The 27,273-nt window shown below is 41.0% G+C and overlaps 1 protein-coding gene across 1 annotated transcript in view; it reads left to right on the top strand.

The window, feature by feature from the left end:
* LOC109875452 (BMP/retinoic acid-inducible neural-specific protein 3-like) overlaps nucleotides 1-27,273 on the top strand; it is a 90,101-nt gene that overhangs the window by 14,988 nt on the left and 47,840 nt on the right. Inside the window, exon 2 of the mRNA XM_031809705.1 lies at nucleotides 12,536-12,863. Within this exon, the coding sequence (XP_031665565.1) occupies nucleotides 12,586-12,863 (278 nt within the window). The 5' untranslated portion in view covers nucleotides 12,536-12,585. The remainder of the gene's footprint in view (nucleotides 1-12,535; nucleotides 12,864-27,273) is intronic.

Here is a 27,273-nt window from a genome sequence, read left to right as displayed (position 1 = left end):
AGGGAACACTGTCAGTAGAGGATCTTCCTCATTGCCCCTCCCGGTCAATTCCTTCACTTGCTACTACTACTGCTGAACATGCTCTTTCACTTTACATAATTAAAGACCCTCACTTCAATCCCCATTAAGGTGTATACAATTAATTCAAGAGTGTTCCTGAAGGAACTCCAACAGCAATTTAGCCAGGGAGGTAGGGGTCTAGTTCTCATGCTGGCTGGCTGTAATCATGTTCAATTAATAAATCAAAAGACTTGGCTAATTCTTAAAAGTGGAATTGAGGGGCGGTGGATTAAATGAGGAAGAGAATAGCAATGCTTTTTTGTGTGTTTTTCTTTGCTACTAGTTAGCATCTGCTGTCCTTGGCTTTAAAGTAGCTCTACCCACCCTGGCATGTGTAATTTAAGAGAAGCTGTTTTCTACCCTGAGACAGACCGGCAAAAATGATGAAATGTAAGTCTGGGAGGCAGTCCACCAAGTGTGAACTGAATGTATTAAAGACATGCCAGATTGTCGCCTCAGTTTTTTGTTGATTAGAGAGGAAAAACAATGCATAATACTCATGAAATACAATCCACTTTCACATGTTGGAACGTGTTTGCATAATGTGAAGTTGAATTTTCATCCACTTATGGTAATAGAAATGATCATAAATGTAGCGCTACCATTTCAGCAGACCACACAGTCTTGCTTCAGAGTGGTTGTGTGTTTTGAACGTTGCATAGAGAGATAAAGGTTAACGGCCTTATATTATAAAACATGTCCCATCATGCACTGCTATATCCTAACACATCAGACGAGTTGTGTTATGTCCACAGTGTGTTGTAAAAAATAAGTTCAAATCCAAAAGACAAGGTGAGACATCTCAATACAGTACTGCACAAGCCTCATCCATTAAAGTCAGTGCTGTGCCTACCTTGGTTGAATCATCTTAAAGGCGTGGCCATGCAGGTTTGGTCTGAAGATAAGTGAGGGATCACCAGATACACTCTGAGCGATGCATTGATTTGAATACCGGTATGTTCATTTTTGTTGCATTTAATTGAATCAAATTGAATTTGTCAATCTACTGCATTGAAGTCGTGAACTTCAGATTGCGCACTTTTTTTACAATGTAGTAGGAAGAAAACTGATTCATCAAATTTTGAGATGAGCTCTATGTGAGACATTATTGTAAAACGATAGTTCAACACTAAATTGCAAGTCATTAACTATTTCTATTGTGCTGTGTCAGCAAGCCACCCTGGAAATGCTCACTGGTGGCCCTGCTACATTGCAAATGCCCATCTTGACTCGACACTTATATCAACTACACACACGATCGAGTTCTTGGCAATATATTCTACTTTGTACAGTGATGTACGTGCTTCCATTTTTGGAATAAAATCTTCTACACTAAATGTATTTTCTCAGACAGAGAAGACTGTATTGCTCTAATTTAGCTGGTAACAAAATATTTTTGGGTGAAAATGTATTGGTTGTTCATATTCACTGTGTTACATTTGACATGTATTATGGACTGCATCATTCTGCCCCAAAATAAAGGGCTCCTTTGAAGATATTCTCAAATGTGGCCTCTATTATATCTTTATCAATATACATAGTTTTATTTGATTTGCTCTAAAGTGGGAGAGGTTAAAAAGGCTACATTTGTTAGATTGTGCAGGGAACTTGGGCAGTCCATCAGATCACAAATGCGTGCCTTCGTTTGAGCCCATTTAAAGGATGTCATTAGGCATGTAGGCATATTAAGTGCACATGGCAGGACATTGCCACTTTCACTGAGGAGGGAAGTGAATGAATAGAGTCCTGAGTTGAACTTGCAAAGCTGAAAGGTCAGAAAATGCCTGTAGATACTGGGTCTTTACTTATACTGAGGCAGCAGCATTTTTGTTATCTCTTGATAAAAAAAAGATTCTCGACTTTACAATCCTGAAAGTTAATATCCACTGTAGGCCTGTGGGGCAGTGGTACATCAGCAATAGGAGCGTGATGAATTTTGCCAATGTCAAATTAGACCAATGCAATTATCTTCTGGAAAGTGTTGACAGAGCTGCCATAGCAAACCAGAAAATGGAACACTAACCTGTTCCAGTGTCTGGAACTATTTTGGTCAGACAGAGTGGGTTTGAGACACTATTGAGTCTGGCCTGTCAAAACCGAATTCAATAGCACAGTCACACAAACTGAGGAAGGAACAACATTTGGTCAATTATGGCCGGATGAATGTTGACGTGCACACAATAAGAGGTGTTGCTGCCGCGCTTATGCAACTTTGGCCCCTTGTTGAGCTTTAGGCAGAGATAGAGAGCGTGAGAGAGAGCGTGAGAGAAACAGAGACAGAGAGAGAGAGAGAGAGAGAGAGAGAGAGGTGTTTGTTTTTAGGTGCTGCAGTCTCCAGGGGATGGCTGGTTTGTAGAGAGAGGCACATGAGAGGAGTTGGCATGGTAGCCTTGCCGTTGGCCCTGAGGTGAGCGCTGAACGCGTCGGTGGGTCGGGCCTCCCCTGGGCTGGAGACTTGGATCAGTCCTGCCCTGGCGTATTGATCTCTCACCATTATACATCTTAAAAATATTCCCTTAGAATTATAGGTGGGGAGTTATTTTCATCATATACATCCAGACTAGGGTTTCCTGATGTACAGTACAATACCATTCCTTGCAAGTACAAGCAACTGGAAAATATCAACAAACTTTCAAGTTCATATACATTTTAATCCTCCGAGCTCTGCCCACTGGCAACAAGCAGACTACCAAACAGACTACCAAAAAGGAGATCCCAGCAGACAGAGTGGGAGGGACGTCACATACTGAAGATACACTCTGCATTTTATGAAAACAAGTCTTAGGCCAATATGATGAAATAAAAGCAAACAGATGTGTTTCTCTTGGATTATTGTAAAAACAAATCATCTGTATTTTGTACGGCATTTTAACAGGGTCGTTTTGGCAAATCGAACCATCAAACATTACATTGCATGATATTACGTTTATCTTCATTAGTGTTCATTGATAGAGTGATTCATCCTGCAGAAAAAAAGTAATTTATCTAAAAACCACTAGGACAAGACCTGTTGCAGTCTGCTCATATTATTCAAGAGTGAAAAAACACACAACCACTTTAAACATCCCTCAGATAAAGAAAAATTGTTGAATAACTATAGCAATTCTAATGAGCCCCAGGAAAATGCATTCAGTCCTGGAAAACATACTTCTACAAACTCTCATCTTCTCTAAAGCGCTGTGTTGGGAATATCTATGATGAAATACCCTGCTTCTCTGATGTGAAGATTTTTCATTTCCCTTTTTATTTAGATGCAGAAACATCCCACTGGGGAAAATAAATAAATACATCTGATGACGTTGAATCAAGGTGGAAAACCGATTGGGTTTCACCAAACTTTTAACCTAAATCCAATGACATGGTGACATTTTTTATTTATTTCAAGATTATTTCACATTTGTTGACATCGCAACCAAGCGTAAATCAAAACTAAACATTGAAATTGCATCTGTTTGACTTTTTACATGGAGAGTTTGGCGCCTTTTATCCTCACACAGGCTCTAATACAGGGGTCACCAGTTACATTCGTGAGCCGATCTTTCATTGAGCGGATGGTCGGAGGGCTGGAGCATACTTATAAATCATTTGTACACTGCAAATTGACACCGAGAATCCCAAACAGATATAGTATTTGACAAACACAAAATAATTTCAAACCTTGATTCCATTGGTATACTATCGTATATACCTCTTTGTTTATGCGTGGGAGTATTTGGGAATAGATTTCCTAAGTTAAAACCACTTTGAGCTGATTTCCTTGTGATTTTGCAGTCTTGTCCAACAACAAATGATTTTGTTATTGATTAATACAATTTCTAATTTTTTTTGCTCTGAAAACCTGGGGGGCCAAATAAAATGACCCCTGGGCTGCCTATTGGGGAGCCCTGCTCTAATACTGTAGATCCCACCTGTTTATGGCTGTAGTCTCTAGCTGACGATCACTTCCCTAAAAGAAAGCACTACTTTCCCCTCTTTAAAACATGCTCGGAAGGATATGAGTCTCCTTTACTCCAGAAGTATCACGAGATATGTCTGATTAAAATTCATGACACCAACCTGACCATAAAAGTATTAGCAGGATGTGTCCACAGGAGAGATGGAATCAGTAACTACACATTGGCATCATCAGATGCTGTAGTTCCCTTGCTCCATGTCTGTTGGAACATAAACAGTAACACTGTCTGCAGAATTGTGAAGATGATAAGAGATGATAAGCAGATCTCTGGGCTCCATATTTTGCATGAATTCCAAGGTTGAGAATGAGATAGCAGACCAGAGAGATATTTTATGTATTGCATGCTGCTCACACAGTCTACAGCAGCAGGGGTGGGTGAGCATGCAAGCTGGGGGCAAGAATTACATCAACTTCACAAACACCTCACTCTCAACTCAACAGTTTTGAAGCATGATAAACAACCTTGGTAACAGAGCAAAATCAAAAATACATAAACTCTGTACTTACATGACATCAGCTTGAAAAGCAAAACAATGTATATGACTATATACTGTATCTATCCCTCACAGCCGAAAATATTAGCCAAAATAATTTATATGATACAGTACAGTAGCTCTAATCAACAGTTACCTCTGGCTTTAGATTGCTTCAGACTTTACAAATCAGTAAAATCATCTGGTATTGTTGAACCGATTCATGGTTATGGATTTATTGAAAAGAGGAACGCCTTAAATTATTTCTGCATTCACTATCTCTAACGCACACGCGACACACACAAACACGAGCACACACAAAGAAGAGCCAGCCAGGAAACACTTTCTGCTTTTGCGTTACATTTTATTATTGGTCTTCTGTTAACCTTTCAAACCTCCCCTATGTTCCCATTCAGACTCAACAAGACTGGAGTGCAAAGTTGTGTGGAGAGTTTTACAAAGGTTCAAAAGGGGTTTTCAAGAAATGTAAGGCAATGAATTCTGGTTTTGTGGAACAAGTGGTTTGCTTTCTTCTCTGAAGTTTTCTGAGTTGACAATCCAACTGTTATGGTGCTTGGTGCTGTGCTTTATGGACATTTATATAAAAAGTATATATAGAAGGTATAAAAAAACTATTGGGCAGAAAAAGTGCAGAAGTACATTTGAGAATTCTATTTGATTCAAGTAACAGCATTGAGAGAGATGGCACGGTGAGTTAAACAGCCAAGATAATTTTCTCCTTACAGTTGAATGTCACCAAATAATAATTATAGACAAAGTACTGTATATCTAGCTCGTGTACTACTGTACCTCTGTTGTCTCCATTTCTATAGGAAATATAATTGCTGAACATTATGCATTAATACGGGCATTAACTTTTTTGTATTCCTCGGCCACACTGAGAATTATAATGAATGCCTCTGTAATATAATTACAGTTTCAGTTGCTATGGCTACATGAAAATGCTAACAAATGGTGTTATCGAAATCTCCAAGGTGAAAAAGATAGATCATTAAGATGATTTTGAATCTACCGGCAGTGAGACATTTTTGAGGCCCCAGAGATGGCAGTGCGTCTGCTATGGCTGAGAGAAGTTCTTACATCTCTATTCAATCAGCTGAATGTAGTGTGTTAATGCACCACAGCTGTGTTTTAGAGGAGATGAGAAATATCAATCAAACTGTTCTGTTCGGTTTTTCCTTTGGAGAACAAGGGACTTGAACCGTGCCATCTCTCTCAATGCTCTTACTTGAATCAAATAGAATTGATGTCCCCTAAAAGGTAATGAGTTGTTGTTCAGTGATTTTCAAATGATAGGCTTAGATGCTCAAATAGCTTTATATAATTAATCTGAATATGTCATGCAAATATCAACAGAGAAGCACAAGAGCTCCTTGTGGCTTTTCTTAAAAATAAGCTCTCATCAACCCTTTAAAGCTAGCCATCAAGCCATGGCTGTTCTGAAATGGATTCTACATAAACACTAGTGACACCTACTTCAATTGTGGCCTTGCAATTGGCCTTGATTAACTTTTACCACTGAAAGCAATTACCATGACAATGCACAGCATTGAGTACGGTTCGTTACATGTTTTCGGCATAGTAACGAGATAAGGTTGACAGTTGCATCACTGAAAATGTTTCACATTGTGAAATGCATTACGATTTAATTGAGCTTTTGATTAATTATTTTTCATGGGTTGTTTATTAAAACGTGTATCCCACCTTCATGGATATTTCCTTCAATAGATACTGTATATAATTAAAGCTTACAGAGGCAATTTGAAATTAGGCCCTGCTGTGCTCTCAATTACCAAATGTGGGTGTATTGTTCTTGGCAGAAATTCCACAAACTCCCAAGTCAGTGTGGACCTATTGGGGGATTAGTCAACAAACTAATATAGAGTTGTTGCAATATGCAGATGGACTTTTTATGGAGGCAGTGTTACCCATAGTAAGCAGTTTGGGTAATTATCTGGGCTATGTGATGTATAGGCAATTAACACTACATGGCGTTGTCTTTATGGAGAAAGGACAGCAGCTGGAAAGGTGAAGCAATAACACATCATCGATCCTTCGGTACTTTGGGATTTTCTTCAAATCAAACAGCTGGAAAATATGATGCTCCGAAAGACAGATTGGTGTTTCTTAATTATCAAGTGCTCTATCAATTTTGCAGGTATTGATGGGTCCTAATTGCCCATATGGTTGTTTGCTTAACTTTGGCTCCGTTGGAGGACCCTGATGAAGATCTAACAGTAATTAATGTGCAGGTAAGAGGTAAGCACCTGCTTTCCTGTTAAAATATGTGTGGCACCTCACTTTTGAGTGCCCTGAACAATGAGGTGTGGCTGAGAATCCGATAATTTTTTACATTCATGCTTTTTCACGCCCTCCTAATTGTTTTAGCTGATTAACTTGCTATGCTTACGCTTTTTAATTAAGGCTTTTTCATTTTCAGGATTATGGCTTTTGTTTATTTATATTACATCTTGCAAAACAGTTTCCTGGGGGCAAACTTTTACTGGAAGGATGAGATTTGAATAATCTTCATGGTTAGAATCTGCTCATAAAATATTGATATGTAGAGGTTACTGAGCAAGATGATTGACCTTTAAGAACTATAATCAGGAAGATCTGTGCTGTTTCGCTGCTCGGTGACATCCAACCAGATTCTGATATTCACTAAAAACCATCCCACAGCTTGACGCAGGGTGTGTTTATTTGGCAATGGTAGATTTTTCTTTTGAAAAAAGCAATATCATGTGCATCTCAGGGACCTGGTCTGTCTTTGCTTCTCCTCGAATGAGTGGGATGTCTCGCATGGTTAAACACATAGAGTATAGCTTTTGAGTTGGAATCACGATGCTATCGGTGCGATGCAGCTCGACGCATAGGGACCCAAATCTTGCGTAACCAAGATCTATGACAGCTGTTTGGCTTACCATAGCGTAGGAGGTGTACTCCTGATAATTGCTCTCATCCTTTCATCAAACCACGCTTAAGCAAATTGCCAGGCTGGAACTGATGGAAAGTTCTGCCTTGGCTGCCAGTTTTTATAATTGAGCCATAGTACAAACCCACCAACCCGGTACTATGAATACTCTTTTAGTGCAGATAGAAATCCACCCTCAGCAAGAAGCGATAGAGAAATATTGTGGGACAGCTGGCAGGGTTGCTGAGTAGTTAAAACACTGAGTATGAGTAGCTTAGTTCAAGAGAACATCTGGCCTTCTGGTAATGGGACTACACCTGCTTTGCTGGGCCCGGCCAGGAGGCAGGTGTTGGCCCACACTCACAAACCCTTATTAAGTCAGATTCAATAAGGACTCACAGCTGCACTCATTGCCATGCACACATTACTGGGTATAACTTACAGGTATAGCATACTTATACTTTGTGGATGGTCAGCCTGATATTGTGCCTTATGCTATTTATTATGAAGCAATGAAGAAGCACACTATCTGTCGCCTTTCTCTTAATGTATGGTCCTTGCCAATTTGAAGAGCAGTGTATGCCTGTGTGCTTATGTGGGCCCATGTGTGTTTTTGAGTGTGTGCGCATGCGTGCGAGAGTGGGTGCGCGTGTTCTATTCAGGGGTGTTAGCAACTGTGAACATTACCCACCTGCAAAACGTGGTGAATGCTACAAATGTGAATGGCACAAAAGTAACCCAGTTCCCCAGACCATACTTGTCTGAAATTTTATTTCTAAGTGCGAGACGGTAAAATGATTTTCTATTCCACCTGTGTGCCCTCGTACCTTCATACTGAATTCAAGACATTCGTGTCTTCTCCTTGGTTTTCCTCTTGGGTAGAAAGGGTAAATAGGAAAGTACTTGATTTATGCAAGAAGAACATTAAATGTCAAGGCTAAATTCAGTATTTCCTCCATTATCTCACTGGCTTTTTTTAGGATGTTGTATTCTTTTTATAATTAGGAAGAATTTCAACAGTGGAGCAATACGGCAAGCCTGGTATGGACATCTCAGTAAGAGGTGTTGCTTTCAGAACTTAGACTCATTTGAAAGGCACATTTCAAGCAAGGTTGGAAAGTCAGCACTAGAATTTGTATGAATCAGTTGTGGCTCGTTTTCCCCTCTACTGTAGCTTCATGAGATGACTACCATCATACAGGAGATAATTTCATTTGTAATCATATCGTGTGAGAAAAATGACACAGCAAGTCATATTTTATTTATGCTAAAGTTGAATTTACACTTGGATTCAGCATATGAAATGTCATTTAAATCTAATATCCTGCTTACAACTGCAAAGTTCAACTGTCGAAATAGAAACATGGAGTTTTGGCTGTAAAGGGTATGGGCAATACAGGGAAACAGGCAAGAAAGGGAGGAATGGAGTGATGATACAGAATTAAAGGAGAAGCAGCGGCAGATACCACAGCTGTTTCCTGCAGCTTCTCATCTTTACGGTGGATCCACCCCAAGTGGCATGCTATTCCCTATAGAATGCACTACTTTTGAAGAGACTCACAGGGCTCTGGTCAAAAGTAGTGCACTATTTAGGGAATAGGGTGCCATTTGGGATACAGATGGGTCTTCCTCCCCAGTGGAGTGTGCACTCTGCAGTGTGCAATAACCCTACCTCTTCAAAGAGTATCTTAAATTACCCCACAGCACCCCTCATACACTAACTGTAAACCGCTTTGGATAAGAGCGTCTACTAAATGACTAAAATGTAAATGTGAGGGATACTGTTTAAGACGGGCCTTGTCTTGATGACTGGGTAGGCAGATGATAGGTAAAATTAGGTTTGAATTATTAATTAATGTGATGCATAAAGGTGAAATAAAGTTCTCATTATTATTTCATAGTGATTCATTCTCAACCTAAGGTATATTATGTTGTATCCTCTTCGTTTTTGAAATAATGGATGGAATTCTAATCAGTTGGAATGAAGGTGCTTCAAGTATAGGTTCACACTACATGCTTTTTAAAATCCTACAGACAGATTTATCTTTCACATTGCAAGACAGTGAGAAACATGTGAGATGTAAGGTGTTCACTTCACAGCAGAATGAACGGTGGTGGGTGTTCTATGGTTTAAGTTTCCTTGAGATTTAAAAAGTCTATGATTATTCCTTAACAGTATTGGAGGATGACCATTGCTACCATATGCAATTACTGCACAAACTAATTGTTAAGCTATCATTGTTAATGCATGAATGTGATTTAAGAAATTACAAAGTTAATACACAGGTAGACCAACCTAGAGAGCGACTTATTTTAAAGTGTTACCGAACTGTCATTTATTTTATGTGAGGAAAGCTTTAAGCAGATACATTTTAAAGTGGGACAGTTGAGCAGAAAGGGGAGGGAAACAAAGGGCAAAAGGAACATAATGCATATATTATATTGAACAAAAATATAAACACAACATGCAACAATGTCAAAGATTTGACTGAATTACAGTTCAAATGAGGAAATCATTCAATTTAAATAAACTCATTAGGCCCTAATATATGGATATACTGCATGGCCTCACAATGGGCATCAGGATCTCATCATGGTATTTCTGTGCATTCAAAGTTATATCGATAAAATGCAATTGTGTTCGTTGTCCGTAGCTTATGCCTGCCCATACCATAACCCTACCGCAACCATGGGGCACTCTGTTCACAACATTGACATTAGCAAACTGCTCATCCCATGGTGCCATACACATGGCATGGTATATATAATTGGATGAAATAATCCCCCCCCCCCCATCAATCTACACACAATACCCCATAATGACAAAACGAAAGAGGTTTTTAGAAATTTTTGCAAATGTATTAAAAATAACAAAAGATACCTTATTTACATAAGTATTCAGACCCTTTGCCATGAGACCCGAAACTGAGCTCAGGTGCATCCTGTTTCCATTGATCAACTTGGAGATGTTTTCTGCAACTTGATTGGAGTTCAACTGGTAAAATCAACTGATTGGACTTGATTTGGAAAGGCACACACCTGTCTATATAAGGTCCCACAGTTGACAGTGCATGTCAGAGCAAAAACCAAGCCATGCGGTTAAAGGAATTGTCCGTAGAGCTCTGAGACAGGATTGTGTCGAGGCACAGATCTGGGGAAGGGTACCAAAATAATTCTGGTCCCAAAGAACCCAGTGGCCTCCATCATTCCTCAATGGAAGAAGTTTGGAACTACCAAGACTCTTCCCAGAGCTGGCTTCCCGGCTAAACTGAGCAATCGGGGGAGAAGGGCCTTGGTCAGGGAGGTAACCAAGAACCCGATGGTCACTCTGACAGAGGTCCAGAGTTCCTCTGTGGAGATGGGACAACCAGAAGGACAACCATCTCTGTAGCTCTCTACCATTCAGGTTTTTATTGTAGAGTGGCCAGACAGAAGCCACTCCTCAGTAAAAGGCACATGACAGCCCGATTGGAGTTTGCCAAAAGGCACCTAAAGGACTCTCAGACCATGAGAAACAAGATTATCTGGTCTGATGAAACCAAGATTGAATTCTTTGGCCTGAATGCCAAGCGTCATGTCTGGAAGAAACCTGCCAGCATCCCTACGGTGAAGCATGGTGTGGCAGCATCATGCCATAGACATGTTTTTTTGTTCACCTTCCAACAAGACATTTATCCTATGCACACAGCCAAGACACTGCAGCAGTGGCTTTGGGACATGTGTCTGAATGTCCTTGAGTGGCCCAGCCAGAGCATGGACTTGAACCCAATCGAACATCTCTGGAGAGACCTGAAAATAGCTGTGTAGCGATTCTCCTCATCCAACCTGACAGAGCTTAAGAGGATCTGCAGAGAAGAATGGGAGACACTCCCCAAATACAGGTGTGCAAAGCTTGTAGCGTCATACCCAAGAATACTCGAGGCTGTAATCACTGCCAAAGGTGTTCAACAAAGTACTGAGTTAAGGGTCAAAATACTGATGTAAATTGATATTTCAGTTTTTATTTTTCACACATTTGATAAAATCTAATAAAAACGTTTTTTTCTTTGTCATTATGGGTTATTGTGTGTAGATTGATGAGGGGGGAAAAACGTTTTAATCCATTTTAGAATAAGGCTGTAAAGTAACAAAATGTGGAAAAGTCAAGGGGTCTGAATATTTTCCCAATGCACTATATGTATTATATATTTTTACTATAGCTGCCAACCACAGGTAGACTCAAGAGCCCGCTCTCAATAAGTGTAAACAGCCTGCTGTTGCCGATCTGCTAATCATCAGATGGGGGAGGAGAGGAGGTAGGGGGCCCATGTGGGTAACTGGCATGCCCTGCCTTGATTGGGTAACTGATTCATAAAAAAAAAACGGAATAATAAATTAATGTGACTGGTCAATAGTGTAAATCAGGGGCTGGGTCCATGAGGCAAAAATACATAAATAAAAATAACATTTTTTTATTTTTATAATTTTGGATCCAACCACAGGAGCCCGCTCTCAATGTTCAAAACACACCAGAGAGCATAATTAAGCCCCAGAGGGTCAGTAGTTTATAAAAAATAACTGTGGATTAAGTTTGATCACAAGCACATACAGGTACAGTATCTCCCAAAATTAACGAAACTTAAATTGTCTTAAAAGGGTGTTGCAGATCCGCTTCAACAAATCCCTGGGGCCTATGATTTCTTAATCTGGCCCTGGGAGCGCTACCACATAAAATACCACATTGTGTATTTGATTAAACTGAGGCCTAAAGCAGTTTTTTTTTATTCCCTTCCTTCACAGGTCTAGACCAATACTTGGAGTATAGCTCTCCAAATCTAGCTGAAGAAAGGCTCTTACAGTGTAGTTAGTACAGGCCAAGATTGAATGCATCGACCTGGGAGGGAAGTCTAGCCAGTTGTAGTATTAGGTTTTTGGCTCTGAAAAAGAAAGTTACTGCATGTGTGTTTGATTAAATTTATCCCTAAGAGAAGCTCTGACGAAGGCTGTGAGGCTGATACATCAGCTAGATAAACACAAGTGATACTGTCAAGAAAGGTGTCCAAGTTTTTATTTTCTTTCAAGTTGACCTCTGAATTGAGCCCAAAAACATGTTGTCTCTCTTTCCCTTTATAGGTCAGGAGGGATTAGTACAAGAATGCTGGTCCCGGGTGCCAAACAGGAAGATGGTGATGCGTTGGCCGAGTGCTGCAGCTGTTAAATGGTTGCTGTTGATGCTCCTATGGCAGTGGACAGTGCTGGGACACCTCGGCTGGGTTCTGGCCCTGGCTGAGGGACAGCAGAGTAAGAACCCCTCACTCACTGCTGCCAGCACTGGACGCCAGAGTGGCGGCCACCTGGATTGGCTGCTGTCTGAGAAGGGACCTTTCCACCGTTGTCCTGAATACACAGAGTTCAAAGAACGCTTCCAGCAGGGTTTCTCCACACGCTATAAGATCTACAGGTGAGAATCTAGAGGCGAGGTGTGTGTGTGTGTGTGTGTGTGTGTGTGTGTGTGTGTGTGTGTGTGTGTGTGTGTGTGTGTGTGTGTGTGTGTGTGTGTGTACTGTGCCTTGAAAAAGTATTCACCACCCTTGGCCTTTTACCTATTTTGTTTCATTACAGCCTGTAATTTAAATGTATTTTTATTTGGATTTCATGTAATGGACATACACAAAATAATCCAAATTAGTGAGGTGCAATGAAAATATTTCAAAAAATTCAAAAAAAAACTGAAAAGTGGTGTGTGCATATGTATTCACCCCCTTTGCTATGAAGCCCCTAAATAAGATCTGGTGCAACCAATTACCTTCAGAAGTCACATAATTAGTTAAATAAAGTCCACATGTGTGCAATCTTAGTGTCACATGATCTGTCACATGATCTCAGTATATATACACCTGTTCTGAAAGGCCCCAGAGTCTACCATACCACTAAGCAAGTGGCCCCACCAAGCAAGCGGCACAACCAAGCAAGAGGCACTAAGAAGACCAAGGAGCTCTCCAAACAGGTCAGGGACAAAGTTGTGGAGAAGTGCAGATCAGGGTTGGGTTATAAAAAAATATCTGAACCTTTGAACATCCAACGGAGCACCATTAAATCCATTATTAAAAAATGGAAATAATATGGCACCACAACAAACCTGCCAAGAGAGGGCCGCCCATCAAAACACACAGACCAGGCATGGAGGGCATTAATCAAAGAGGCATCAAAGAGACCAAAGAAAACCCTGAAGGAGTTGCAAAGCTCCACAGTGGAGATTGGAGTATCTGTCCATTGGACCACTTTAAGCTGTACACTCCACAGAGCTGGGCTTTATGGAAGAGTGGCCAGAAAAAAAGCCTTTGCTTAAAGAACAAAATGAGCAAACACATTTGGTGTTCGCCAAAAGGCATGCGGGTAACTCCCCAAACATATGGAAGAAGATACTCTGGTCAGATGAGACTAAAATTGAGCTTTTTGGCCATCAAGGAAAACGCTATGTCTGGCGCAAACCCAACACCTCTCATCACCCCGAGCACACCATCATGGTGGTGGCAGCATCATGCTGTGGGGATGTTTTTCATCGGCAGGGACTGGGAAACTGGTCAGAATTGAAGGAATGATGGATGGTGCTAAATACAGGGAAATTCTTGAGGGAAACCTGTTTCAGTCTTCCAGAGATTTGAGACTGGGACAGCAGGACAATGGCCCTAAGCATACTGCTAAAGCAACACTCGAGGGGTTTAAGGGAAAACATTTAAATGTCTTGAAATGGCCTAGTCAAAGCCCAGTCCTCAATCCAATTGAGAATCTGTGGTATGAAAGAATTCTGTCCACCAGCAGAACCCATTCAACTTGAAGGAAATGGAGCAGTTCAAATCAAAAATCAAATACAATTTTATTTGTCACATACACATGGTTAGCAGATGTTAATGCGAGTGTAGCGAAATGCTTGTGCTTCTAGTTCCGACAATGCAGTAATAACCAACGAGTAATCTAACCTTACAATTCCACAACAACTACCTGATACACACAAGTTTAAAGGGATGAAGAATATGTACATAAAGATATATGAATGAGTGATGGTACAGAACGGCATAGGAAAGATGCAGTAGATGGTATAGAGTACAGTATATACATATGAGATGAGTAATGTAGGGTATGTAAACAAAAACGTGGCATTGTTTAAAGTGGCTAGAGATACATTTTTACATCCATTTTTACGTTATTAAAGTGGCTGGAGTTGAGTCAGTATGTTGGCAGCAGCCACTCAATGTTAGCGGTGGCTGTTTAACAGTCTGATGGCCTTGAGATAGAAGCTGTTTTTCAGTCTCTCGGTCCCTGCTTTGATGCACCTGTACTGACCTCGCCTTCTGGATGAAAGCGGGGTGAACAGGCAGTGGCTCGGGTGGTTGTTGTCCTTGATGATCTTTATAGCCTTCCTGTGACATCGGGTGGTGTAGGTATCCTCGAGGGCAGATAGTTTTCCCCTGGTGATGCGTTGTGCAGACCTCACTACCCTCTGGAGAGCCTTATGGTTGTGGGTGGAGCAGTTGCCGTACCAGGCGGTGATACAGCCCGACAGGATGCTCTCGATTGTGCATCTGTAGAAGTTTGTGATTGCTTTTGGTGACAAGCCTGGGAGCGCTACCACATAAAATACCACATTGTGTATTTGATTAAACTGAGGCCTAAAGCAGTTTTTTTTTATTCCCTTCCTTCACAGGTCTAGACCAATACTTGGAGTATAGCTCTCCAAATCTAGCTGAAGAAAGGCTCTTACAGTGTAGTTAGTACAGGCCAAGATTGAATGCATCGACCTTCTCCACCACGCTGGAGTGTGGGTGGACCAATTCAGTTTGTCCGTGATGTGTACACCGAGGAACTTAAACCTTACTACCCTCTCCACTACTGTCCCGTCGATGTGGATAGGGGGGTGCTCCCTCTGGTGTTTCCTGAAGTCCACAATCATCTCCTTTGTTTTGTTGATGTTGAGTGTGAGGTTATTTTCCTGACACCACACTCCGAGGGCCCTCACCTCCTCCCTGTAGGCCGTCTCATCGTTGTTGGTAATCAAGCCTACCACTGTAGTGTCGTCTGCAAACTTGATGATTGAGTTGGAGGCGTGCATGGCCACGCAGTTGTGGGTGAACAGGGAGTACAGGAGAGGGCTCAAAACACACCCTTGTGGGGCCCCAGTGTTTAGGATCAGCGGGGTGGAGATGTTTTTACCTACCCTCACCACCTGGGGGCGGCCCTTCAGGAAGTCCAGCCCGAGTTGCACAGGGTGGGGTTGAGACCCAGGGTCTCGACCTTGATGATGTGTTTAGAGGGTACTATGGTGTTAAATGCTGAGCTGTAGTCGATGAACAGCATTCTCACATAGGTATTCCTCTTGTCCAGATGGGTTAGGGCAGTGTGGTTGTAATTGCATCATCTGTGGACCTATTGGGGCAGTAAGCAAATTGGAGTCAAGGGTGTCTGGTAGGGTGGAGGTGATATGGTCCTTGACTAGTCTCTCAAGCACTTCATGATGACGGAAGTGAGTGCTACGGGGCGGTAGTCATTTAGCTCAGTTACATTAGCTTTCTTGGGAACAGGAACAATGGTGGCCCTCTTGAAGCATGTGGGAACAGCAGACTGGGATAAGGATTGATTGAATATGTTCGTAAACACACCAGCCAGCTGGTCTGCGCATGTTCTGAGGACGCGGCTGGGGATGCCGTGTGGGCCTGCAGCCTTGCGAGGGACACCTTTAAATGTTTTACTCACGTCGGCTGCAGTGAAGGAGAGTCCACTGGTTTATGTAGCGGGCCGTGTCAATGGCATTGTATGGGCCTCTAAACGAGCAAACAAGTTGTTTAGTCTGTCTGGGAGCAAGACATCCTGGTCCGCGACGGGGCTGGTTTTCTTTTTGTAATCCGTGATTGACTGTAGACCCTGCCACATACCTCTTGTGTCTGAGCCGTTGAATTGTGACGCTACTTTGTCTCTATACTGACGCTTAGCTTGTTTGATTGCCTTGGGAAGGGAATAGCTACACTGATTGTATTCGGTCATCTTTCCGGTCACCTTGCCCTGGTTAAAAGCAGTGGTTCACGGTTTCTGGTTTGGGAATGTTCTAATAGTTGCTGTAGGTACGACATCGCTGATGCACTTGCTAATAAACTCGCTCACCGAATCAGCATATTCGTCAATGTTGTTGTTTGACGCAGTGCGGAACATATCCCAATCCACGTGATCAAAGCAATCTTGAAGCGTGGAATCAGATTGGTCGGACGAGCGTTGAACAGACCTGAGCATGGAGGCTTCCTGTTTTAGTCTCTGTCTATAGGCTGGGAGCAACGAAATGGAGTCGTGGTCAGCTTTTCCAAAAGGAGGGCGGGGGAGGGCCTTATATGGAAGTTATAATAACAATGATCCAGGCTGTGATTATAATCGAAGAGAATTCTCTTGGTAGATAATGCGGTCGACATTTGATTGTGAGGAATTCTAAGTCAGGTGAACAGAAGGACTTGAGTTCCTGTATGTTGTTATGATCACACCACGTCTCGTTAATCATAAGCATAAGGCCCTTCTTCTTACCAGAAAGATGTTTGTTTCTTTCGCAAAGCCACTATATATGTGCGTGTTATTTTTGAAAAGAGATTAATCTTACGAACTATATTTTTTCAAAGTTCTTCTGCATGCAGCTACAATAGTAGCTGTTGAGAGAAAGGAATATGTGCCCTGTGCCACAGCTTTCTTTGAATGATACTGTACTGTACTGCACTGTTATTGTCTATGCTGCACTGCACTCTGATGAACCATACCATACCAAGCAAGAGACAAAAAGCACTTCCATATCCCATCCATGTATTTTTCAACGTCTCTATCTTTTTTAAAGCCTTATAATTATTCTAAATGTAATATCAAATGTGATGTGCTCGATCTGATATGCCTGCATTTAAAATGGTAATTTCCTCAGCTTGGAATATATTTGTACTCTGACCCTTCCCATTCCTCCATCACACATCCAGGCCCATTTCATTTTATTGCTCCATGCGCTCTCCATGGTGCTACTGTACATTCACCTCAGTCAAATTATAGCTCCAGATTAGTGGGGGCATTTTTTCCCTGCTGTGCTGCTAATGCTACTTGACTGTGGGCATGTTGAAAGATGTGTCGCCATACAAGGTGGATTTCTTTACCGACAGAACTGACTTTCATCTCTTGGAAAACAATGAATTCAGAAATCTGCTTGAGTTTTCTTCTTGTCGAACTTGAAATGACAGGTTTCATTGCAGATGCACAGAGTATGGCTAGACGGGATAGGAGTAGCTTTCGGACAGAAGTGGGACACATCACAACGTGCCCTGGGACAGTGTAAAAAATGACTAAGACAAGGAACTTGAATGCAGGTTCTTACAGATAGTTATCTTTTCAGGGGAGACATGAGTCATCCATTTATGCGTACCAATATTTCTTAAGTTTTCTAAATGTATCTGTTATACCTTTTATTTTCCCCCTGAAATTCGTGTTTGAATGAATCCCTGCTAGTTGTTCTATTCTATCTCAGGCTGTGTAATAAATATTACTCAGTCCGTGTATAGGGGCCATTAACCATGCTTAGGATTTTAGCAAGCCTCAGTGCTGCATTATGAGTGTATCTACTCTGTCGGTCAAGTTTGGCCTCTTTCTCTGCCTCCTCTGCCCCACATGTAGCTGACATTGGCCAACTCCAATGTCAGCATGGGAAGAGCAGCTGGGCAGAAAAGGGCCTGCAGATCTGTAATGGAATCAGGCAAAGAGCACAGCCAGCACTGTTTGAAAGGTTGCCTAGCAGGCAAATTGCGGGTGTGTGCATGTGCGTGTGCAATATTGTCCGACCAACACCTCAGCCGTCAATGGACATAAATGAGGTTTCCCCCAATTGTGCTGCCAAGGCCTTTTGATATGTTCACTGATCTTTTTAAAGGACACCCAGGGAGAAAGTAGTTGTGCAAGTCTGCACATTACGAATAGGGAACACCAACTGGGTTATATAGAGGAAGGCTGATGTTCCCCCTCTCTGCCTGGTCACAGCTGCCCTACGGGTGGTGCACTGAAAAATTCCAGCTAAAGCAAACTCAGTCATCCTTGCTGTTACTTTCTGGAGTGAAGGGGATTTGGCCTATTTGAATAGCAAGCCTGATATGTTCTGTAATTTTTTTTATGTTTCCTGAGTTCTTGTTGTGCAGGGAGAATCCGATTCTGTAAGTGCCATTGACATGATAACTGCACAGCATGTATTTACTATGCCTGTGAAATATGTAAAGATATGTGATTTTACTTTCGAAGAGCCCCCATGCCTATAAATAAATTGAATGTGAGGGTCACAGGGCCAAGGATGCTTAAATTCCCTGCAGAATCTAGCAATGGTGTTTGTCAAAGAAAGAGCTGCTGCCGCTGCTGGCTATGGTCTTGCCAGTTCTCTCATGGACGAGGTTTGCAACTTAATAGATATCCTATTGAAATAATCGTTACATGAATAGATAAACCGCAATTTAATGTGATTTGTAAAAAATGTACAACTTTAAAACAAGATTGCGAAGCAGCACGTCTTGCAGATTGGGGAATTTCTTCTTTCATAGGCCTTCATTTGGTGAGAGGAAATAGGAAAGAACGGGAAGGATGTTACATTATCCAGACAGGAAGATACTTATATAAAGCTGGCTCTCCCAGGAGGTGTTATGGGATGATAGATGCGTTCCCTTAAGATACATTACTGCTGGCTCATTGTGCTTTTGAGCCATGTGAGGTGGCAGCACTGACAGCCTATAGGGACTCCACTGAGCACATCCAGGGCTCAACGGCTCTCGTAACATGGTAACAGCTCATCCTGGAGGCAACAAGAACTGCCAAGACAATAAATCAAGTAATGAAACATGGTCAATCCCAAATTAGTACGTGAGGATGTACAATGCTGATGCAGAAATCTGGAGACTTTACAATGAGGTTGAACATTTTCAAAATAATGGAAGATGAATTAATAAGTGAACCTTGTCTGGCAACCTTGGATTTGTTTGGCAACCCAGGCCCTGAAATGTGAATTGTGAGATATTGGTGTAGGGTTCTGAGGCGCACCGGCTTTGTGTAGATGACTTGATGTAATTGACCACCTCGCTCACAACTACCCACAATAACATTTCACATTCTGCATTGAACTGATGTTTTGTCTTCAAGTGTATGGGTTTTGTTGACCTGTGTTTCTTTTTGGTATTGAACGTGTGAGTGTCATTTTGTATTGGCATAGTGACTGTTGTTGTAATCGTTCTTTTAAAAATCATGGGTAAAGCTTTCAAAATACAATAAAGGCCTTCAGTATGAAGACTACCTCAGCTTATTTAAAGAAAGACACTTTCTGAAAAGCTCACATCAGTTGTTTAATACAGGTTCAATAAAGGGACTGTTAGTTTCAGGGTCAATATAAAAACATTAACTAGAAATTAAAGAGACAAGCTGCATGTCTCTCATCAGGTCAGACATAATGCTATGAGACGGGAGGGACATTTATCAGCTATTCTCATTTAATTTTCCAGAAAGAAATTACTTCTCCCTCTGTATATCAAGTGTGGCTAAAACGGATTCTAAATCTGAAGTGTGTCCATGATATATGATTACTTTGTCAGAGGGAAATAATTATTTGTTGTTTTGATTTTCTAGCTTTTTATTCTATTTCAGTCTATTTCTCAACGGTTAACACAGTTGAGAAATCGAATTACTTAGTTGAAGGCTGTGACTCCCCATGTACAATTAACAAGATTAATTTAATTCTAATGGAGAATCAGAATGTGCTATTCAACTTGTTGGGAAAAGAGCTGCTCTGAGCCTTTGGTGCACTTGCACAATAAATTATCCCATTTAGTATAAATGTTCCAGTAACTGACATTTATTTGAGTTCTACTTTGTCCTTTAACAGAATTATTCCTCATTCAGCTGGACAATTTAAATTCTCTGAGAGGAAATGTTGAACTGATTCAAATTTGAGGGAAAGCGTTGCAAGCATACATATTCTGCTAAGCATAAACATTCTAAGAGAATGCGTTATACCAGCACAACAGGAGAAAGGGAAGAGACACTCATTTCCTTTTGCCCTTTTAGCTCTAAAATCTCAGAAGAGATTTGTGCAATAAAGTATACTCCTACTGCTATTTTAGAAATGTACTTTAAAAAAAAGTCTCTCTGCATTACAAATATTTCTATTGCAACACAATAGTACTTTTGTTCAGCAGACCAGCCCCGTCTGGCCCTGAAAAATTGCGAGAATCAAAATAAGAAATTTACTTGAAAAGTTTTCCAAGAAATTGCTACAATACTTCACAAAAACACATTGACTTGAAATACTGCCTCCTCAGTGGATGAGGGCCAAATATGAATAAGATGGAAACCTAGTTTTCAGTTTTCTGAGGAAATGGGGCAGATCAGCCATTCCCCTTTTGCCTCTCAAAATAGCACACAGAAATCTAACACAGTAATAGAGCCATTCGACACCTTGGTCATATCAAGGGTTCACATAGAGGTTGACCTACTGATCCTGGCATGTTTGTGTTAGAGACGCCATCTGATCTGAAATCCTGCAGCTGTGGTCTTGGACTGATTCATGTAAATGTCAGAAGTTTGATTTCGAAAAAGTATCTTATTTTAATTTGGCTTCTCAAACTAACTCTGATATTTTGTGTAATTGGTTAATTGAATCTCCCCATTCTTGCTCAATTTTGCATGCCTCCTCAAACAGCTACAACTGTATATGCATTCGCACATCAAGTCTTCACTTGAGTTGGGCTCCCCGATGGAACAACTGTTGAACATCTGAGCTTGTGGTTGTTTGTGGGGGAAGGGTGGGGAATGTATGTGTATGTATCCCACATCTGTTGCTATGGGGTAATGATGTTAGGGACAGTATAGGATGAATCACAATAATTGTTTCCTAAAATATGAATTGCTTGCCAAGAAATTAAATGTTTGTATTGCCAGTCCTGGTTATAGGTAATCATAGGTAACAATCAAATATGAAGAGCTTACATCATTATGCATTTTATTCGTTCATTGTATATTATATATATGTATATTATATATATATATATATATATAATCAAATCTTTAAGTAACTGTATAGAATACAATCGAGGTGAGGGCATTGGAAATGCTTTTGGCTGTTAATCTGCGGCTGTTCTGTAGGTGGCACTGTGTGCTCTTTTTAAAGGATGGGTCCTGTCACGTTCGTCATATTGATGAGACCAAGGCGCAGCGTGATAAGCATACATTCTTCCTTTTAATGAAGGAAAAACACTAAACAAACTAACAAAGAAATAAAACGAACGTGAAGCTATATAACATGAGTGCTGACAGGCAACTACACATAGACAATAACCCACAAAACCAAAATGGAAAAATGGCAACCTAAATAGGATCCCCAATCAGAGACAACGATAAACAGCTGTCTCTGATTGGGAACCAATTCAGACCACCATAGACCTACATATACCTAGACATACCAAAACCCCATAGAATTACAAAAAACCCTAGACAAGACAAAACACACATACCACCATCGTCACACCGCCCCCCAAAGGTGCGGACTCACGGCCGCAAACCTAAACCTATATGGGAGGGTCTGGGTGGGCATCTAACCTGGGTGGCGGCTCTGGTTCTGGATGCCGCCCCCCTTCTTTACCCTGAGTCCGCTCTTGTGTCACTGACCCGTGGATCATCGTCGGAGGCTCTGGACTGCGGATCGTCGTCATAGGCCCTGGGCTGGGGACCCTCGCTGCATGGATCATCGCCGGATGTTCTGGACTGGTGACCGTGGCTGGAGACCGTGGCTGGAGACCCCGGACTGGGGGCTGTCGCTGGATACCCCAGACTGGGGACCGTCGCTGGAGACCCCGGACTGGGGACCGTCGCTGGAGACCCCGGACTGGGGACCGTCGCTGGAGACCCCGGACTGTGGCCGTCGTTGGAGGTTCCGGTCTGTGAACTGTCGCCGGAAGCTCTGGACTGGGTACTGTCACCGGACGCTCTGGACTGCCGAGGCGCACTGTAGGCCTGGTGCGTGGTGCCTGCACTGGTGGTACCGGGCTGGGGACATGCACCTCAGGGCGAGTGCAAAGAGCAGGAACAGGGTGTACTTGAATGTGGAGGCGCCCTTTAGGGAGAGTTCGAGGAGCAGGAACAGGACACACCTGATTGGGAAAGCGCACTTGAGGGAGAGTGCGAGGAGTTGGCACAGGACGCACTGGGTCTTGAAGGTACACTGGAGACCTGGTGTGTATAGCCGGCATCAATTGTTCCGGAACTTTAACACACGTTTCAGGACGAGTATGGCGAGCTGACTCAGGTGGCACCAAACTGACAACACGTTCTTTTATTCCAAATCCGTGCGTCAACAACTCCCCCATTTCTCTCTCCTCCGAATCCTCCTTCTCCCAGACTGGCTCTGGTTTACTCCTCGGCTCCGCCGACTGCTCCATGTGCCCCCCCCCCAAAAAAAAAATGTATTGGGGTTTCTGTGGTTGCCTTGACTCCTCGTATCGTCGCCATTCCTCCTGTGCTATCTCCACCTCCTCCGAGGTCCAGGATGTCCTCCACTCATCTTTCTCCCGGGCCCAGGATGCCCGCTCCTCATTCACACGCTGCTTGGTCCTTATTTGCTGGGTTATTTTGTCACGTTTGTCATAATGAGTAGACCAAGGTGCAGCGTGATATGAATACATAACTCTTTAATTAAAGAGAGAACACTGAACAAACTATACAAAACAACAAAACTAACCGTGAAGCTAATATGGCTAGTGCAGACAGGCAACTAAACATAGAATATACTGTAACCCACAAAACCAAAATGGAAAATAGCAACTTAAATTGGGTTCCCAATCAGAGACAGCTGTTTATCGATGTCTCCGATTGGGGATCCTATTTAGGTTGCCATTTTCCATTTTGGTTTTGTGGGTTACAGTATATTCTATGTTTAGTTGCACTTCAGTGTTGTGGGGCAAAATGCATAGTGGATAGAATTAGAAATGTATTGTCGGATATTATTAATCCTAATCAGACAGGTTGTTTTTTTTACATGGATGATACTATAAAAGACAAGTACTGGAAACAATAGACCACTATGAAAAATCTGGGAAACCAGGCCTATTCCAGTTGACCTATTTGCTTATGGCCATGCCTACACCTAACAACTTGTTTTTTAAAAATTGTATGATTATAAATTATTCAATTTTATTTGGAATGGGAAGCCCAAAAAATGTTTATGGCCTTATCATATAATGAATATGAATTAGGAGGGCAGAAATGATTAATTATTAAAGCATTAGACATTTCACTAACGGCTTCGGTCATACAAAAGCTATACTTAAATCTGAACTGGTTCTCTAACAGATTGGTAAAAATGTCTCACCCCGTGTTGAAGAATGGCCTTTTTCCCTTTATTCAGAATACAACCTCTCCTTGTCGGTTATTTGAAAATTAAATAATCTCCAAAATATCGCTATTTTTAAAACAAACCATAGAAAGTTGCTTGCAATTTCAGTTTAATCAACCAGAAAAGACAGAACAAATATTACAACAAGTATTATGGTTAAACTCAAATATACTAATGATAAAAAACATTACTTTTGGAAAGAATGTTTAAAAAACGTATAATCTTTGAAAATTATATCATGAATAGGACTGGTGGAGTTATATCAAATATATTGAAATGTCTGCTCTATCCAAAATTACAACCAAATAATTGCAGCATTACTGCACAAATGGAAGAGGCAAGTGGAAGGGTAATAAAACCATCTCAACTCTGCAGATTTTGCTGCCAAGAGAAAGAATCATTAAAAAAACCTAGGTGTTATACATTAGGAATGTGACCAAAATACCTTTTTACCACCTGAGGAACATTGCCAAGGTGCAGCCGTTTCGCTCTCAGGCTGATACAGAGACTCATCCATGATTTTATTACAAGCAGTCTTGACTACTGTAATGCTCTCCTGTCTGGTCTACCCAAGAAAGCCATTGCTCAACTGTAAAACATACGGAATGCTGCAGCACAGGTACTGACCAAGACCAGATGGAGAGCACACATTACACTGGTTTATAGGTCTCTGCACTGGCTGCCTGTGAGTTTTAATTCATTTAAATATACTTCTATTGGTTTAGAAATCAATCCACCATTGGGCACCCCAATACATGTCAGACATGCTTTTAAAATATGTACCCAGTAGGTCCATCAGGTCCTCTGGCACTGGCCTTTTAACTATGGAGAGGCAGCCTTTAGAAATGATGCTGCCAGCCTCTGGAATAGCATAACAGAGAACCCGAGGGGGGCTGAAACTGTAGACCTTTTAAAAGAGATCTTAGAACACATCTTTCTAGCTTTTCTTTTCTTTAGGGTGCTTCTTAGTTATTCAGTTTTTGTCATTCTTTTGTTTTGTATCTTATTTTTGTTGTGTAGTAAATGTTTCAGCTTTTATTTTAATTGTTTTTTATTAGTTTTTTTCCTGTAAAGCACATTGCATTGCATTCCATGTTAAATTAGATCCTTGTTTTGATACTGTCCATATGTAGCTTGTTTTTGGTTGCAGGTTCAGGAATGGCTGAGTAATTGCAACATTTACCTGGAGCTACCTCTGCAAAAAGCAGTGGTGGATGATTTGAAAAGTTATAGTCAATCGATAATAATCAATAATATAATATACTTAGCAAAAAGATTCTCTTTAATCTGTATAAAGTATGAGAATAGAAAGGTTTAAAACTTTTGTGAAACAACACAGCACAGTTGAAATATATAAGGCAAATATAAATTAAAACTGGATGGTGTTCAGAGATAGACAGGAGGGGTTGAGGGGAGCTGAAGGGTGGGACTAAAAATAACCAAAAAACAAGATAAGTAATGCAAAATATACTGTGTCCGTAAAATGTAAATTGGTTCAGAACTTTTGTGAAACATCACAGTTGAAAAATATATGGCAAATAGAAATCAAAACTGGATGGTCTTCAGAGATAGATGGGAGGGATGTAGCTGAAGGGTGGGACTAAAAACAAACAGAAGATAACTCATGTAAAATATACTGTGTCAGTAAAATATATATAGTATGTCTAAGCCGTAAGTAGAAGCCTGAGTGTTGTTGTCTATTAGTTTACTCAAGTTAGGGGAGGGGTGGTAGAGTTAGGGGAAAATATATTTAACAAATTATGTATACACTACACAAGTCAAAAGTTTGGACACACCTACTCATTCAAGGGTTTTTCTTAATTTTTACTATTTTATATATTGTAGAATAATAGTGAAGACATCAAAATTATGAAATAACACACATGGAATCAAAATATATTTTATATTTGAGCCACACTTTGCCTTGATGACAGCTTCTCACACTCTTGGCATTCTCTCAACCAGCTTGAGATAGTCATCTGGAATGCATTTCAATTAACAGGTGTGACTTGTTAAAAGTTCATTTGTGGAATTTCTTCTCTTCTTAATGTGTTTGAGCCAATCAGTTGTGTTGTGAAAAGGTAGGGGTGGTATTATGGCAAGAACAGCTCAAATAAGCAAAGAGAAATGACAGTCCATCATTACTTTAAGACATGGAGCTGTAGGTGTGATGGTGCTTTGCTGGTGACAGTCTGTCATGTATTTTGAATTCAAGACACACTTAACAGCATGGCTACCACTGCATTCTGCAGCTATAACCCATCCCATCTAGTTTGCGCTTAGTGGGACTATCATTTGTTTTTCAACAGGACAATGACCCAACACACCTCCAGGCTGTGTAAGGGCTATTTGACCTAGAAGGAGAGTGCTGCATCAGATGTCCTGTTCTTCTCAATCACCCGAGCTCAACCCAATTGAGATGGTTTGTGATGAGTTGGACCGCAGAGTGAAAGAAAAGCAGCCAACAAGTGCTCAGCATATGTGGGAACTCCTCCAAGACTGTAGGAAATGCATTCCAGGTGAAGATGGTTGAGAGAATGACAAAAGTTTGCAAAGCGGTCATCAAGGCAGTTATTTCATAGTTTTGATGTCTTCACTATTATTATACAATATAGAAAATATTAGAAATAAAGAAAAACCCTTGAATGAGTAGGTGTGTCAAAATGTTGGACTTGTAATGTATATTTAAAATAATATATACAATATAAATTATTTACAAAAAATATAAATGAGTGATTGGAAATTACGATGACAATAACATTGATGAAAGCCACGGTCTATCTGCAATATTAAAGCTGATCAACCCCCTAAAAATGATTTTTTAAATTTTTTATAATGTAACATTTGGATACTTACTGAGACTTGGTTAAAAATTCTGTGCCAGACTCCGATGTGTCTCTAAATGGATATAATGTTTATAGATCTGACAGAGCTGGCAGAGGTAGGGCTGTCACCATATTCATAAAGAACAACATAAATGTTACTGTGTGTAATACCACTCTTGTCCCCAAGCAATTTGAATGTCTTGTACTAAATGTGGGCCTTGGTAATAATGCCCAACTAGAGTTTATCAACCCTCCCTTGGCCCTCCCAATTTCTCTTAGCAAATTGTCTGACTTGCTGTTTAACTATAATAATTCTGAATGATTAATCTTGGGTGATCTTAACCTGGATTGGTTGAATGCCAGTATCAGTTAGACTGAAGGTTTTTTGTACTGAGCTAAATTTCTCAACTGATAACTAAATCAACCCGCCACAACATAAAACCCCCTGAAAAACCATCTCTTCAGGATATCATTCTGACAAATGCCCCTCATAAGAATACATCCAATGGAATCTTTGCTAATGAGCTCAGTGACCATTGTCCCATTGCCTGTATTAGAGATACTTAACTACCTCAATTGTGTCCACGCATTATTACAAAGATACATTTTAGAACTTTCAATGA

The sequence above is a fragment of the Oncorhynchus kisutch genome, linkage group LG30, assembly GCF_002021735.2.
Source record: "Oncorhynchus kisutch isolate 150728-3 linkage group LG30, Okis_V2, whole genome shotgun sequence".
NCBI lineage: Eukaryota > Metazoa > Chordata > Actinopteri > Salmoniformes > Salmonidae > Oncorhynchus > Oncorhynchus kisutch.
This window is presented reverse-complemented; position numbering and strand designations above follow the sequence as displayed.